Genomic DNA, 13,818 nt, shown 5'->3' with positions numbered 1-13,818 from the left:
GGAGTGGACCCCAAGTACTCTTTTACTTGCACAGCTCTCGCAACTTGTGCTTTCCTTTTCCCAAAACAAGTCATTTTCTTGTTTTTAATCTCTGATGCTCATTTCCACTTCTGGCCCTGCCAATATTTAACTGCTAACATCTCATACAAAAACTAAATTTAGAAACAAGAGGTTAAATTTCCAATTCAGTATAGTAAATTTCAACTTGCTTGAAATTGCAGAGTAATTACAACAATAACAAAAATATATTCATTTTAATTCAACTAGTGAATTTTGAGGAAGGTAGGATGCACGTAAAATTTATTCCTATCTTTATAGACAGTGAAACGGTTATTTTTGATAGACCTTCAGCTTAAACAAAGATAAAACTTGCAACGTAATTTTGATTATTCTAATACGATGATAATAATGGAAGTTAAAAGGATTTGCTCATTTAACTGTATAAAGCTGGAAAAGATCAAGATTAAGATAGACCCCAAATAAAGAAGAATGAAAAATTATGATTTATGTAGTTGACTTAAATTAAAACAAGATTCTTGGTCATTTAAACGTGGGGTGGGGTACATAGACAACGTTGATTCCTTTAGCTTTCTTGAATGTGTTCATTCTTACAGAGTACTAAATGCTATATTTAATGTTGATTAGTCACTAACTCGATAGTGGCAGTTTAGTCAGTGGAAAAAAATGATATCCATTTCTCTGAAAAATCTCAGGGTGATTTGTCTCTCTTTCCATATTTTTTGCTTTTTGGTTGTTTTTGCAGTCTCAGATTAGTTACCAGTCACTGAATCAGTATTAAGGTTCACTAAATACCTTGTTTTCAACCATTACAATACAACCCCCCACCAACATAACAAAATGTTATGTTCTCTTCTTCTCTCTACTTCTTTCTCTTAAGATTCAACTCTTTGCAATTCTTTTTCATGTTTTTCTTTAAGTTTTTGATCAGTTTCCATTGACCCATTTCACTAAATCTATCAAAGATTCAATCTTTATTACAATGGATCATATAAAATCAACATTTCTTGCAATACTTTGTCTGTTCACCATTTTCAAGATTGTCCCTTTTTGTCAATCATACCCTACTCCATCAAACTGTACTGACACTGGTCGTTTGTGTACTTCTTTCTTGGCATTTAAACCCACCAAAGAACAGACCCTTCCAGTGATCCAAAGCATGTTTGATGTGTTACCAAATGACATAACTGTGGAAGGAAATGGTAAAGGTTATGTCTTTATAAGAAAGAACTGTTCTTGTGCTACTGGGATGAATATGTATTTGACAAACACAACATTTACTGTTAGAAAGAACAATGGATCTGTGTATAATATTGTTGTTGATGCTTATGATGGGTTGGCTTATTTTCCAACTAATTTTACAAGGGAAGCTAAGAAAGGAGCAGTGGTTTCATTGAAGCTCATATGTGGATGCTCAAGTGGGTTGTGGAATTATCTCATGAGTTATGTGATGACAGATGATGATACTGTGGGGTCTTTGTCTAGTAGGTTTGGGGTTAGTATGGATAATATTGAGACTGTTAATGGAATTGCCAATCCTGATAATTTCACTGTGGGATCTTTATACTATGTGCCATTGAATTCAGGTATGAGTTTCTTTTCCCTCTTGTGAAGTCTGTTTTGTCTTTTTTCAAATCCAAATGTGTATCATTATTTTGATTTAGGATGATTTAGAAGCTTCTTGATTAATCAAATTGTGTTGGTTGTAGAAATAAGTGAGATTGAATTTTGAACTTTTAGTTGCTGAGGAAGATTATTCAGGTTTTTCTTTCTTTTTTGTTTGTTTGTTGGGGGTGGGGGAGGAAGATACCAACTTATGTTATAATTAGGTCCGGAGAAGATCATTGACTACCTAATGCTTGCATTCAATAGTGAACATGAGAACACTGTTCAAGACATCTAAAAAGCTCTAGACTTTTTGCACTAAATAGTGAAAGTTGTTTAAAGTGGATGTAATGGGAATTAGCTTGGCAACCCTTGGGGCATGGCCAAAATCAGTTGCCTCCGATCACTTAAAGAGTTTGGATTGATTGTATCAAGGGAAATGCGTATCTCGATGGATAACATGTCCTATAGAATACATCATATAGTATATTAGTTTCAACGATACATCCAACTATAAAGCAGAATAATTTTATCACATGACTTGTAAGCGTTAAGGAGGACCTGGTATGAAGATGAACATATGGGCACTCTTATTGTGCCGTTTTATCTGCATAAGAGATCGCATGTGTTTAACTAAATTTAACTGTTCTGCATGAAGATTGCTGAAGTATAACTGAATGATGTAGGTAATAGTTTTTTATTTCTTCAGCAGGAAGTATAGGCCACTAGTATAATAACCATTCCTTAAAATGAAGTTTTCTTTCTGTGAATATAGCAGGACGCTATGTGACTCCAACTGCTCTCCTATAAAGTCGTGGATATCTAGGTTAAATTACTAAGATATGGTCCTTGAATATTATGAAAGAGAATTTATTTTTATTTCCACTTAAACATATATCACCTAGCGGAGCAGTTATATAACCAGTGTTTTAAGAGGAAATTTTATGTGGTTGCTGATACTGAATTCTGATCCCCCCTAAATCCTTGGTCATATTCTTTCCTTCACTGGATGGCTTGATAAGAAAAGTGAGAGGAATATGCTCTTGACAGACTTAAGTCCCAATTCTGCGCCTTTGCTACTTATGTTTAGGTCCACTATTATTCTTGATTGTGAAGGACTTTGCCAGGCTCAATAACTATCTTGCATTTACTCACAGTCAATAGCTTTCCTAATAAGCCTATTTTGGTTTAGAAGTACTTTACTTTAACGACTTCGTGTCTGTTCAGTTCCTGGTGACCCATATCCTGACACCGTTCCTGCTCCTGCTCCGGCACCTGCTGTTGCTGATATTTCAGGTAAGAAAGATAGTTTCTTAATAGCTTATGGGCGTTCTTATTTTCTTGTTGGTTGATATGTTTTCCATCTTAATATCACTCAAGGACGATGTTCATGTGTAGTTTTACACACAAGCCAATAGATTTAGCTTTATAAGAGTCATGGCATGGCATGTTTTTGTGCCCTTTTTTTTTTTGTTAGTAGTTCCGCGAGCTATTCTCTGTTATTGCAATGAAAAATATAGACTTCTATCTGAATATAAGGTTTCGTCTTGGCATTCAACTGAATTTATCTTTATTCTATCACCAATTGTTGGCTGCGTAAATTTTTTATTCATCTTTCAGTTTTATGTATACCCTATGTTAATGGTAAGTGTCAAGCTATTATATTTCTTTTATGAGATGTGTTCAATATATCATAGTATTTTTCCTTCTTTCATGAAACTTTTGAGTTTGCAAAACAAATCCACTATAAAGTCATACTTCCCTGTCAGTCATTTCCTCAATTTATCTATGCAGTAACTTTGTAATTCATCTAATTTGAAATGCTTTACTTTCAATGATTTGCTAAGTTCTTTTCAAGCTATGGTTGTTTTCTCAATTAAAGATGAAAATCCTCAGAAGTATTTCAGGACTCCATATCTTAATGGACTTTTCTACTGTAGATGTGTTTTAGATGGTTACCTTTCTGTTGCAGTAAATAATCTCCAAGGTTCAACTGTGTCTGCAGGAGTTGTGGAGAATCATAAAAGTCATGCTATTTACTGGTGGATAATTGGGGGTTTGGGTTCTGGTCTTCTCTTGATTGCCGTCATTCTTGCTTTTGTTTCGTGGAGGTCGTCAAGATGTTTTTCCAGCACTGAGAGAAGTCACACAGCAGGTTCCAATGAGAAGATTTCTCATAAGTTCCAGATTCTTCGAAATACAAGTTTCTGCTGTGCATCAGGAAGGTACATAGGGGACCGGCAAGAACCGAATGGAGAATCTAGTGACCAACAGATGAATATTCCAAAAGGTCAGTACATAGGCATGCATGCTTTTGCTCTTTTAATATTACCAAAGATCCTTCCTGTTAAATTCCTTCAAAACTTTATGCGTGAGACCAAGTCACTTGCTTCTTATATGTATTACAATGTTCCCGCGCGTGTTCTAAAAGCATCAAGCAAATCATAAGCCACTCCTGTTATAGTCCTCCTGCTAGAGGGGGGACGGGAAGTTGGGAAAGAAGAAAGGAGTTTGGTTCTTTATTAATCTTTATGTAAACATATCCTTGAATCCATTTTCTGATGGAAACATAAAACTAAAACAAAGTTATTCTATAATACTTCTGAAAGTGATAGACATGACATTGATCAAGTTCTCGTAGTCAAATAGAAGGCAAATAAGCCATGGATGTCAGATAAGATCTCAAAAGTTAAATAATATTGCTTTTGGAATTGAACTTGAGTTGTTATAGCTGGGATAAGTTGAAATTGCCAAGCCTATGCTGGCCTTAGTCCTTACTCGCTTCGCAATGGTGTGCCACTATGCTACAGGTCGTTTGAAAATGTACCATAGAAATTTTTCACCTTTTCTCATAATGGCGCATAAAGTTTGTAGAATGGTTTCAATATCGTGCAGGACTTCTCAATATAATAATTGACTATTCTTTTCCAGGAAAAAAAAATTAATTGACTTTTTTTGTGCGTCCTGCAGTTATAGGGACTGATGTCTTTGACATGGAAAAACCTCTTGTTTTCGCCTATGAAGACATTCTATCTTCTACTGATGGATTTTCCGACTCCAATCTGCTTGGTCATGGAACTTATGGTTCTGTCTATTACGCCATTCTCCGCAACCAGGTTACTTCTCTCTACCTTACCTATATTGAATGGTTTCCTGTCAACATGGCCTATTAACTTACTTATTACTTTGGAATGTTAACCTTTCAGGAAGTTGCAATCAAAAGAATGACTGCCACGAAAACAAAAGAATTTACTGCCGAGATGAAAGTTTTATGTAAAGTTCATCATCTGAATTTGGTAATGAATACTGAATTTCACTGCAGCATCCTGAGTTTTTGTTTTGGAGCTTGATGATAGTGCTCCATCAATTCAAAATTTGACTCCTGTCTTGGTTTTATTTTGTCAAGGTAGAATTGATCGGTTATGCAGTCAGTAATGACGAACTATTCCTCGTTTATGAATATGCCCAGAAGGGCTCTCTTAAAAGCCACTTGCACGATCCTCAGAACAAAGGTGCACATCTTGAAGATAATCACCAAGCTTAGAATTTATGCGTAGTGTATATATACCTTTTTTCCAGTTGTTGCTATGGAAATGCCTCATTACTGCTGTATTTTGGTGAAAATGCTAGATGATCTGACCTCTTGTTTTGTGTAGGCCATACACCTCTCTCTTGGATCATGAGGGTCCAAATTGCACTTGATGCTGCTAGAGGTCTAGAATACATTCACGAGCACACCAAGCCGCATTATGTGCATCGAGATATAAAGACTAGTAACATCCTGCTTGATGATTCTTTTAGAGCAAAGGTTGTAAAGCAATTTTGGTGCCCGGATTTTCTCCTTTATGCGCGTCTTTTTTCAAACTCAAATTCTCATTGTGTTGTTTTGCAACAGATTTCAGATTTTGGTTTGTCAAAACTTATGGGGATAACTAATGATGGAGACGCTTCTGTAACACGAGTTGTTGGAACCTATGGCTATGTAGCTCCAGAGTAAGCACATAACCAACAATAAGTAATAACACAAACTGAAACTTGCTTCTCTCTGATTTTGTTTGTTTCTCTTGCTGTTGCAGATATTTGAGGGATGGCCTGGCAACTAAAAAGACTGATGTGTATGCATTTGGTGTTGTTCTTTTTGAGATGCTGTCAGGGAAAGAGGCCGTCACCCCGACTGAAGGCAATGTGATGAAAACTGCAGAAAGACGTTCCTTAGTGTCCATTGTAAGTCTTATTGCTCACAAACTGTTCAGGCATGCTCCCTTATGGATTCTATTTCCCAACATTGCCACTTCTATTCTGTTATGTGACTAAAAAACATGAAAAAAAATCGATTTTATCATACAAAATGAGTATCAAATTCATGAAAGCTCTGGAAAATGTTTTGGCATCCATCATGCATGGTCAACATATTACTAGATGTCACCTATCTGGCATCTTTATCAAATCGGGATGTTTACTATTCTCTGGTTTAGGATTAGTTCATCAACTTCCTAAATGCTCTACTTTATAGAAAAATTCAGAAATTCCACAAATTTATTGCCTATTGTTATGTACATAGCTATATTATTGGACCCGATCTACATATTGGTATACATAATGTGTATGCATAAACATACATATTTTACACACTTACATGCACACTATAAATCGATTATTGGCAGCGATTAATGCTATATAATTGCAGATGCTGTCAGCTCTGAGGAACTCACCCGACTCTACTAGTATGGCAAGCTTGAAAGACCAGCTGGATCCCAGTTTGATGGATTTGTACCCTTCTGACTGTGTTTTCAAGGTAAGTTACAGCTTAAATATTATATTTGACCACTTCTTACTCACAAAAAAAAAAAAAATTACGTCTGTCAACTTTCTATCAGTTCAAGTTGTGCCTCATCTACATTGAAACGGGATAATAACGTACATAGAGTTGGTAGGGAATCTAACTTTCTCAACTGGTTTAATTAAAACATTAGACTGAACAGATAGTTTAAGATTAAAAAAATTGCCCTCACACTATCAATCCCAAAAAAAAAAAAAGGTTCCTGATACTGTTCTTAGCTATTATCAGCTGAGTGACATCGGTGATTGATTTTCTAATGAGATTTCACGACTTATTTCATTGTGTCCTCCATGTTAACTTTGGTAGGTCGCTACGCTGGCTAAGCAATGTGCGGATGATGATCCAATATTGAGACCGGACATGAAGCAAGTGGTGATTACGCTTTCACAAATACTGTTATCCTCTGTGGAGTGGGAAGCAACTCTTGCTGGGAACAGTCAAGTGTTCAGTGGCATTGTGCAGGGAAGATAGGCCATGAGAGTGGTCTGTCTCAGAAAACTAAGCAAAGCACTTTCATCGTTTTTCCATATGCTAGGTGTTGCCTTGCATCCTCATCATATATAATGTACATAGTAATCATTGGAGTCAATCTTCTCCATTTTACCAGTCCAGTCACTTTTGTCTTATCAATTCTTTCTCATGTATCTTTTTTATGTACTGAGTAATTTCTCATATAGCGGATTTTCTTTTTCTTTTTTGATATAATTACCGGGAATTTAAGCTGCAGTTTTGCAATTAATATATTGTAAAAGTTTTCATTTATTACCCGAAGTGTTGAAGCTCCTTCCATTTTAATGCTTGCAGATTGTATATTTTACAATGGTGTGTTCTTGTTTAATATTTGTATAGTAATTTAAACATTTAAAAACTTAAATGATGTCCTTAGGGAAGAACCTAAAATGTGTTACCGCTTGCCAATTTTAGGAAGTTGGCCATTTCTTTCATAATGTGAAATACCATATATCATCTTACTCTTCAGGAGAAGAAGCTTGGCAAGGTTGAGTTTAGATACTTTATCCTAAGGTCTAATGTAAAGGTTATTGGATTGGTTCATATAATATTTTGGTTACATTCCATATCCAAGGCAACTGACTCAGACTAGCATTGTGGATTAATAGAGTTGGATGAACTCTTAGGGATGGGAGGAGACAGTGAGTGTGCAATGCCACTTACGAAACCTTTTTCTCTACTATTTCTTAATTTTCAAGAAATTTGTTTAACTTTAGAAAAAAATTCAAGACATTTTGACCAACCAAACATGGGAAGATTAAAAAACATTCTTGTCCTCCATACAAAACACATTCTACATCTTTGACAGCAGGGCCTTGGGATGTATGTTGTAGTGATTAGTTGGGGTTCTCCATGCATACAAGATAACAAAACTATAAAAATTACCATCACAATTTCCATAAAATGGATATTAGAGAAAGAAAATAGGAAGTTCTTCAAAAACTATCCATAGAGAGGACCAAATAGAAGACAGACTACTACAAATATCAGACACGAAATTTCATCCCTATATTCTTTAGGATTGATTCTACTTGCAGAGTGAAGCTAATACACGACGAGGTGGGATGAAAGATTTCCTGGAGTGAAGAACAGCCAAATTATCAATCAGCAAGACATCACCTTTCTTCCATGGAATCGCAACACTTTCATCCTCAAGGATGCTTAAACAATCATGTACAACTTCAGCAGGCAAAGGCTGACCATCTCCAAAAGTGACTGCTTTCACGGGATCATTTCTAGCATCTTTCCATCCAGTATAAGCAGCTACCATGCTATTGAACCATATTTTCTGCTTCCTTTCTTGGTTGAATTTGATGCCTGGTATAGGTCCCGTTACAGTTTTAACTCCATCTTCTATCCATTCCAGCTTCATCCCTAACTTGGCAGCCCTGTTTAATATCATGCCAGGCAGACATTGTAACAATCATCAGGCATTGGGTTCATAACAACATTAGCAACCCATTGACCTTCATCCTATGGTGTTTGGCATGAAGGAAAATATTTTTAGTGCTTTTTTTACTCATTTTCTAGTGTTTGGTAAGTAAGCAAAAAGATATCATCCAAGAACATTTATGAAGGTGGAGTAGGGCGGAGTGGGGGTTCGGGGGTGGCAGGGGGTGGAATGGTCAAGGGGTGGGGGTTGAGGGCATTGCGTGGGTGGGGAAGAGACAACGAAGTTGGAATGTTAACTTATGGAACTTGTTTTCCCTACTTCCATTAGAGAAGTCCTTTTCCTCATTTTCAAGGAACTTGTTTTCCTAGAGAAAGCGTTTTCCAAAACATTTTGACCAACCGAACATGAGAAAATTGGAAAATACCAAACACACCCTAAGAGTTAAAATTTTGCGTCATTACTGCTAGATTTCAAGCCAATTAAGAACACAGAAGTGCAAGAAAGGTACAAGTTAACTCATCTAGCTACTAAAATAGTGAAAGATGTGTTTTTTTAGCAACTTAGAAACAAGCTGAAAATAAAACAAAGGAGCAAAGTACAAACCTCTCTTCAGCCACACTTTTGTCTTTGGTTAAAAATGTAGACTTCCAGCCTCGGCCAATTGGGGAAGAAGGATCATCATCTTCTCCTAATACCCTTATATACATTAAGCCATGCTCTTCCAATCGCTCAACAAACTCAGGGTACTTATTCTTCATCTTCTCATATACAACATGACTCAGGACTATTGGAGTTTCTCCCTCACTTCCAGGTTCCACATCACAAAAGAAAAACAACTTTGATGGATACTCGGGAACCTACTCCAAAATAAAAATGCTAAATTTAACATCCCATATATTAACTAAATAAAAGAACATCGTCTTGATCTTATAAGAGTGTAAAAAAAGGTTATTGTTTTTCTTTATATAAAGAGTTTAAGTTACATATACCATCAGATTAAGTAATTTTTACACCATCTGGAATCTATTGTACTCGTAATCTTACAAATCCCACACATTTTAAGGAGATTTAACTACAGATATCTTTTGACTGGCCTATGGTTGACCTAATAGTATAAAAATCTTTAATTTGACGGAGTATATAACTTAAACTTTTGTATAAATAGTTGATTAAGAGCTATCTACTACTTCCTCTATCTCAAATATTTGTCGTGATTTCTAAAATAGTTGTCTCAAATTATTTGTCATTTTAGAAGTTTAAGATAAAACCAATTACGAGTACTATTTTTTTCCCCTCATTTTACCCTTAGTAGTAATTTTTCTTGAAGGCTACAAATATTTTACCTTCAAGCAGGCCCGTTGGCAAGAGTTCTTGGCTGAGTATGACTTCATGTGGGAGCATAAGCCGGGGAAGCACAACCAAGTTGCTGATGCTTTGAGTAGAAAAGAGGTGTTTGCTGCTATATATTCAATTTCTCGGTTGGAGTCTGATTTTATTGATAAAATTAGACTATGTGCTGCAAATGATTCATTATACACTAAATTAATGAGTCAAGTTAAAGAAGGGACAGTGAGGAAGTATTGGATCGAGGACGATCTGCTCTATTTCAAAGGGGGGAGAATCGTGGTACCTCAAGGTGGTGGATTGCGTAAAGAACTATTGAAAGAGGCGCATGACACTACTTGGGCTGGACATCCGGGTGTTGAACGGATGTTAGCATTGCTGTCTAGGGTGTATTTCTGGCCGAAGATGGAAGATGATATTGAAGCTTATGTGAAAACTTGTTTGGTTTGTCAACTAGATAAAACTGAGCGCAAGAAGGAAGCAGGTTTGTTGCAGCCTCTTCCTATTCCTGGAAGGCCTTGGATGTCTGTTTCGATGGACTTTATTGGTGGGTTTCCGAAGGTAAACGGTATGGCATCGGTCATGGTGGTGGTGGACAGGTTCTCAAAGTATGCTGTTTTTATTGCTGCCCCAGTTGTGTGTTCGTCGGATATTGCTGCAGATTTGTTTTACAAAAATGTGGTTAAGTTCTTTGGTGTGCCAGCTGATATCATCAGTGATAGGGATACTCGGTTCACAGGACGGTTTTGGACTACTTTGTTCAATATGATGGGAACTGATTTGAAGTTTTCCACAGCGAACCATCCGCAAACGGATGGGCAAACTGAAAGAATTAATCACTTGTTAGAGGAATATCTGAGGCACTTTGTGACTGCAAGTCAGCGGAATTGGGTGGACTTATTGGACAGTGCACAATTTTGCTATAATTTGCACAAGTCGTCGGCCACGGAGATGAGCCCGTTTGAGTTGGTCCTAGGCAGACAGCCTATGACTCCGCTTGATGTTGCTAAGTAGAAGACTCAAGGGAAATGCCCTGCTGCCTATCGTTTCGTTAGGGACAAGCAGGAAGTGCTTGCAGAAGCGCAAGACAGTTTGCGCAAGGCCCAGAAACGGATGAAAAAGTATGCAGACCGGCGTAGAAGAGCGTTGGAATTTAATGTTGGTGATAGGGTGCTGCTCAAGCTTACTCCCCAAATCTGGAAACAGATTACAAGTTTAGGCACCGCGATTTGATCCCAAAATATGATGGACCATTTGAAGTAGTCCAGAAAGTCGGCGAAGTTGCTTATAGGTTGAAACTGCCTGAAAGGTTGAAATTACACCCAACCTTCCATGTGAGTTTTCTGAAGCCTTATTTCAAAGATGCTGATCCGGACAGGAACCAGTCAAAGAGAGCACCGGCTGTGGTGCGCACACAGTTTGATGCTGAGATTGAAAAGATATTGGATCACCGGATACTTGGTGTCAAGAAAAATAGGCGGACAAAATTTCTGATTCAATGGAAGGGTAAGCAAGAAGCTGATGCTACTTGGGAGAAGACTAAGTCACTTTGGCAGTTCGACAAGCCATTGGAGGACTACTTGAAAACAACCTCGACGAGGGCGTCGAGTTCAACTGGTGGGGGTGGTTTGTTAGACCCCCAAATTCGAACCTAGATGCATGCAGGCGAGGGCAGTGTCAAGGGCTTGTACATTGCCCCTTGACAGTGGCCTATGTGGGTGTTGGAAGCAATGTGCGGGGTTGCATGCCGATGGCATGGTGTGCAACTAAGTCAAGGTGCTTGGGTGTTGGCAAAGCAGCTTGACGAATGTCAGTGACACGGACAGGCGCATGGCACCAGGCGGGCATGCGTGCAGGCAGTGGGTTGGCACCAGCGGACATGGGCTGGCTGGGGCCAAGGCAGACGAGCAAGGAAAAGGGTTGGCATGGTGTTGGCATGACATTGGCATGAAGATGGGCGAAAAAGATTCTAAGTGTTGGGCGAAGCTATGAGGCGAAAAACAGGCTAAGGCACGCGCGAGGCACATGAGCGAGGCAGGTGCACAGCACACGAGCGAGGCACGTGCGCGGCACGGGCATCGAGGTGCGCGCATGCGCGACAGTTGTGCACGGTTTTTGGAAGCTCTGCCCGCATGGGGGCGAAATTCTAGGCCTAGAATCTGTATGCCATTATCCCAATGTAAATGCTGGCACATGCCATGCACGCCCCCCCCCCCCCCCCCTTGTAACGGTTGGTAGCTGCCCCTGGCAGATTTTATAAGTAGAGGGAATTTGGCTAAGGCAAGTATCAGTTTTGTAAGCCTCCAAATTCGTGAGTCCTTTTGTATATCTGAGAGATAATAAAAAGGTTGGGCGTTGCCCGTAAATTGTGTGTGTTCCTTTCATTGTGACTAACCTGAAAAATAATCTAAGTGTTAGAAAGTGAGTGCGTGTGCGAAGGCTGAAGTTGGCTGTGTCGCTGACTGCCGAGCAGCGGTGGCGTTGAAAAAAAAAAAAAACCAATTACAGAGTACTATTTTTTTCCCCTCATTTTACCCTTAGTAGTAATTTTTCTTGAAGACTACAAATACCTCAAGTTGATAGACTAAATATTCAATGAATAGAAATTTAATCCTATATCTTAAAGGCATAAATAAGGTTAAAATAGCCAAAACTCTATGCGAATTAATAGTAGTATTTCTTAAGGGGCGTGTAAAAAAGAAACACGACAAACAATTTAAGACTTAGGGAGTACTAGTAATTGTTTTTACAAGTCTTTATTTTATAACCATCAATAATTCAATCAATTACACACCTCAAATTCAATCAAGGCACAATCTTTTTTATCCATTCTGCTCTACAGGATTTAATAGAATAGCAAAGGACAATATATATATATATATAAGTAAAGTACTAGTGATAGATCATACACCTGAGCCATTTCATGATGAAAGGGAATTTTTTGATCAGGTGGGGACTCATTAGAGGTGAAGACACGGCCAACAACATTGGTACGAGGAGCAGCACCACCCACATACGGCAGTTCCTCGTAGCCAAAAGCTTCAACAACATCGTTAAAGTCTGATGCTGAGTTAACAGGAAATCCCCTGAAAAGAATAGCCCCAGATTGATGTAGAAGTGATCCAATCCATGGTTTTTGTTCTTTAATTATCTGAGGTAGTTGTGGTTTTGTATGATCAGTGTTTGGGTTTGGAGATAACACAGCAGGGAAAGGAACACCACTGAAGTGTTTCTGTTGAGGTATTCCTACTTGGGTCAACAAATTTGATGGCATCTTTTTCGATTCTCTGTGTTTGTTTTAGCAATTATTGAGCAATGGTTGAGTTATATGATGTTTATATATGGAACCGTGCAGCGTCACGGCTGTGCAAGTCTTCTTGTCTACTGCGGGGTGACACGTGATAGATATACTTGTTTATTTCACCACAAAATACGTCCCTATTCATTGAAAGCGAATTATGGAAATCTTGACTTTTTTAAAATACTCCCCCTTCCCCTATATTTGTCCATATTCATTTTATTCCCTGTTAGCTCAACTTAAGCTATACATGTTTGAGTCTTCAACCGGGAAGAATTTTCAAATCTACTCCATCTGTCTCAAATTAATTGTCATATTTTGCTAATGGAGAGTCGTTTTGACTATCTTTCAAATTGAATTGGATTTAGATTAATATTTAAAAACTATATGAAAAGTACTACAAATTGTAATTATAATTATTCTCATATTAGTATGATAAACTAAATACATATTAAAATGTTTATCTTCACTGACTATCGAAAAGCGAAACATGACAATTAATTTGTGATTAAGGGAACAATTAGTATGAAAATGTTGGCACATGTAGGTATGAAAAGGATTTACTGATATGAACAATACACTTAGGCGTATGAAATTTCTCTCCACACAAATTTATGTCATGTAACTCACCATATTTCAATTTTTTTTTTTTTTTTTTGTCTATTTCAATACGCTCCATTGTACCAAACTACCAATATTCTTTTTTTTTTTTTTTGAGGTGTAAATTGTGTCTTCCTCGTATAACGTTTGGTTTCAAAATATTCTTACTCTAACTGTCCAATGAGAATCATAATAATTATTAACAAAAGA

General features: G+C 37.6%; 2 protein-coding genes across 2 annotated transcripts; one reads left to right on the top strand and one right to left on the bottom strand.

Moving 5' to 3' along the window:
- The first annotated feature begins 538 nt into the window (after window positions 1-538).
- On the top strand, window positions 539-7,225 carry LOC132633418 (lysM domain receptor-like kinase 3). The gene is made up of 11 exons (XM_060349829.1): window positions 539-1,604; window positions 2,851-2,919; window positions 3,629-3,913; window positions 4,594-4,739; window positions 4,830-4,919; window positions 5,030-5,135; window positions 5,280-5,431; window positions 5,519-5,616; window positions 5,700-5,847; window positions 6,311-6,418; window positions 6,770-7,225. Exons 1-11 carry the CDS (start codon window positions 1,001-1,003, stop codon window positions 6,932-6,934), a joined length of 1,971 nt encoding a protein of 656 aa, XP_060205812.1. The 5' UTR covers window positions 539-1,000; the 3' UTR covers window positions 6,935-7,225.
- Window positions 7,226-7,837: 612 nt separating this feature from the next.
- Window positions 7,838-13,086, bottom strand: LOC132633417 (clavaminate synthase-like protein At3g21360). The gene is made up of 3 exons (XM_060349828.1): window positions 12,622-13,086; window positions 8,970-9,223; window positions 7,838-8,361 (listed from the first exon to the last, which is right to left on the bottom strand). Exons 1-3 carry the CDS (start codon window positions 12,982-12,984, stop codon window positions 8,001-8,003), a joined length of 978 nt encoding a protein of 325 aa, XP_060205811.1. The 5' UTR covers window positions 12,985-13,086; the 3' UTR covers window positions 7,838-8,000.
- Window positions 13,087-13,818: the final 732 nt, after the last annotated feature.

This window comes from Lycium barbarum, chromosome 3 (genome assembly GCF_019175385.1).
Source record: "Lycium barbarum isolate Lr01 chromosome 3, ASM1917538v2, whole genome shotgun sequence".
NCBI lineage: Eukaryota > Viridiplantae > Streptophyta > Magnoliopsida > Solanales > Solanaceae > Lycium > Lycium barbarum.
The sequence above is the reverse complement of the archived record's forward strand: the minus strand, read 5'-3'. Positions and strand labels throughout refer to the sequence as shown.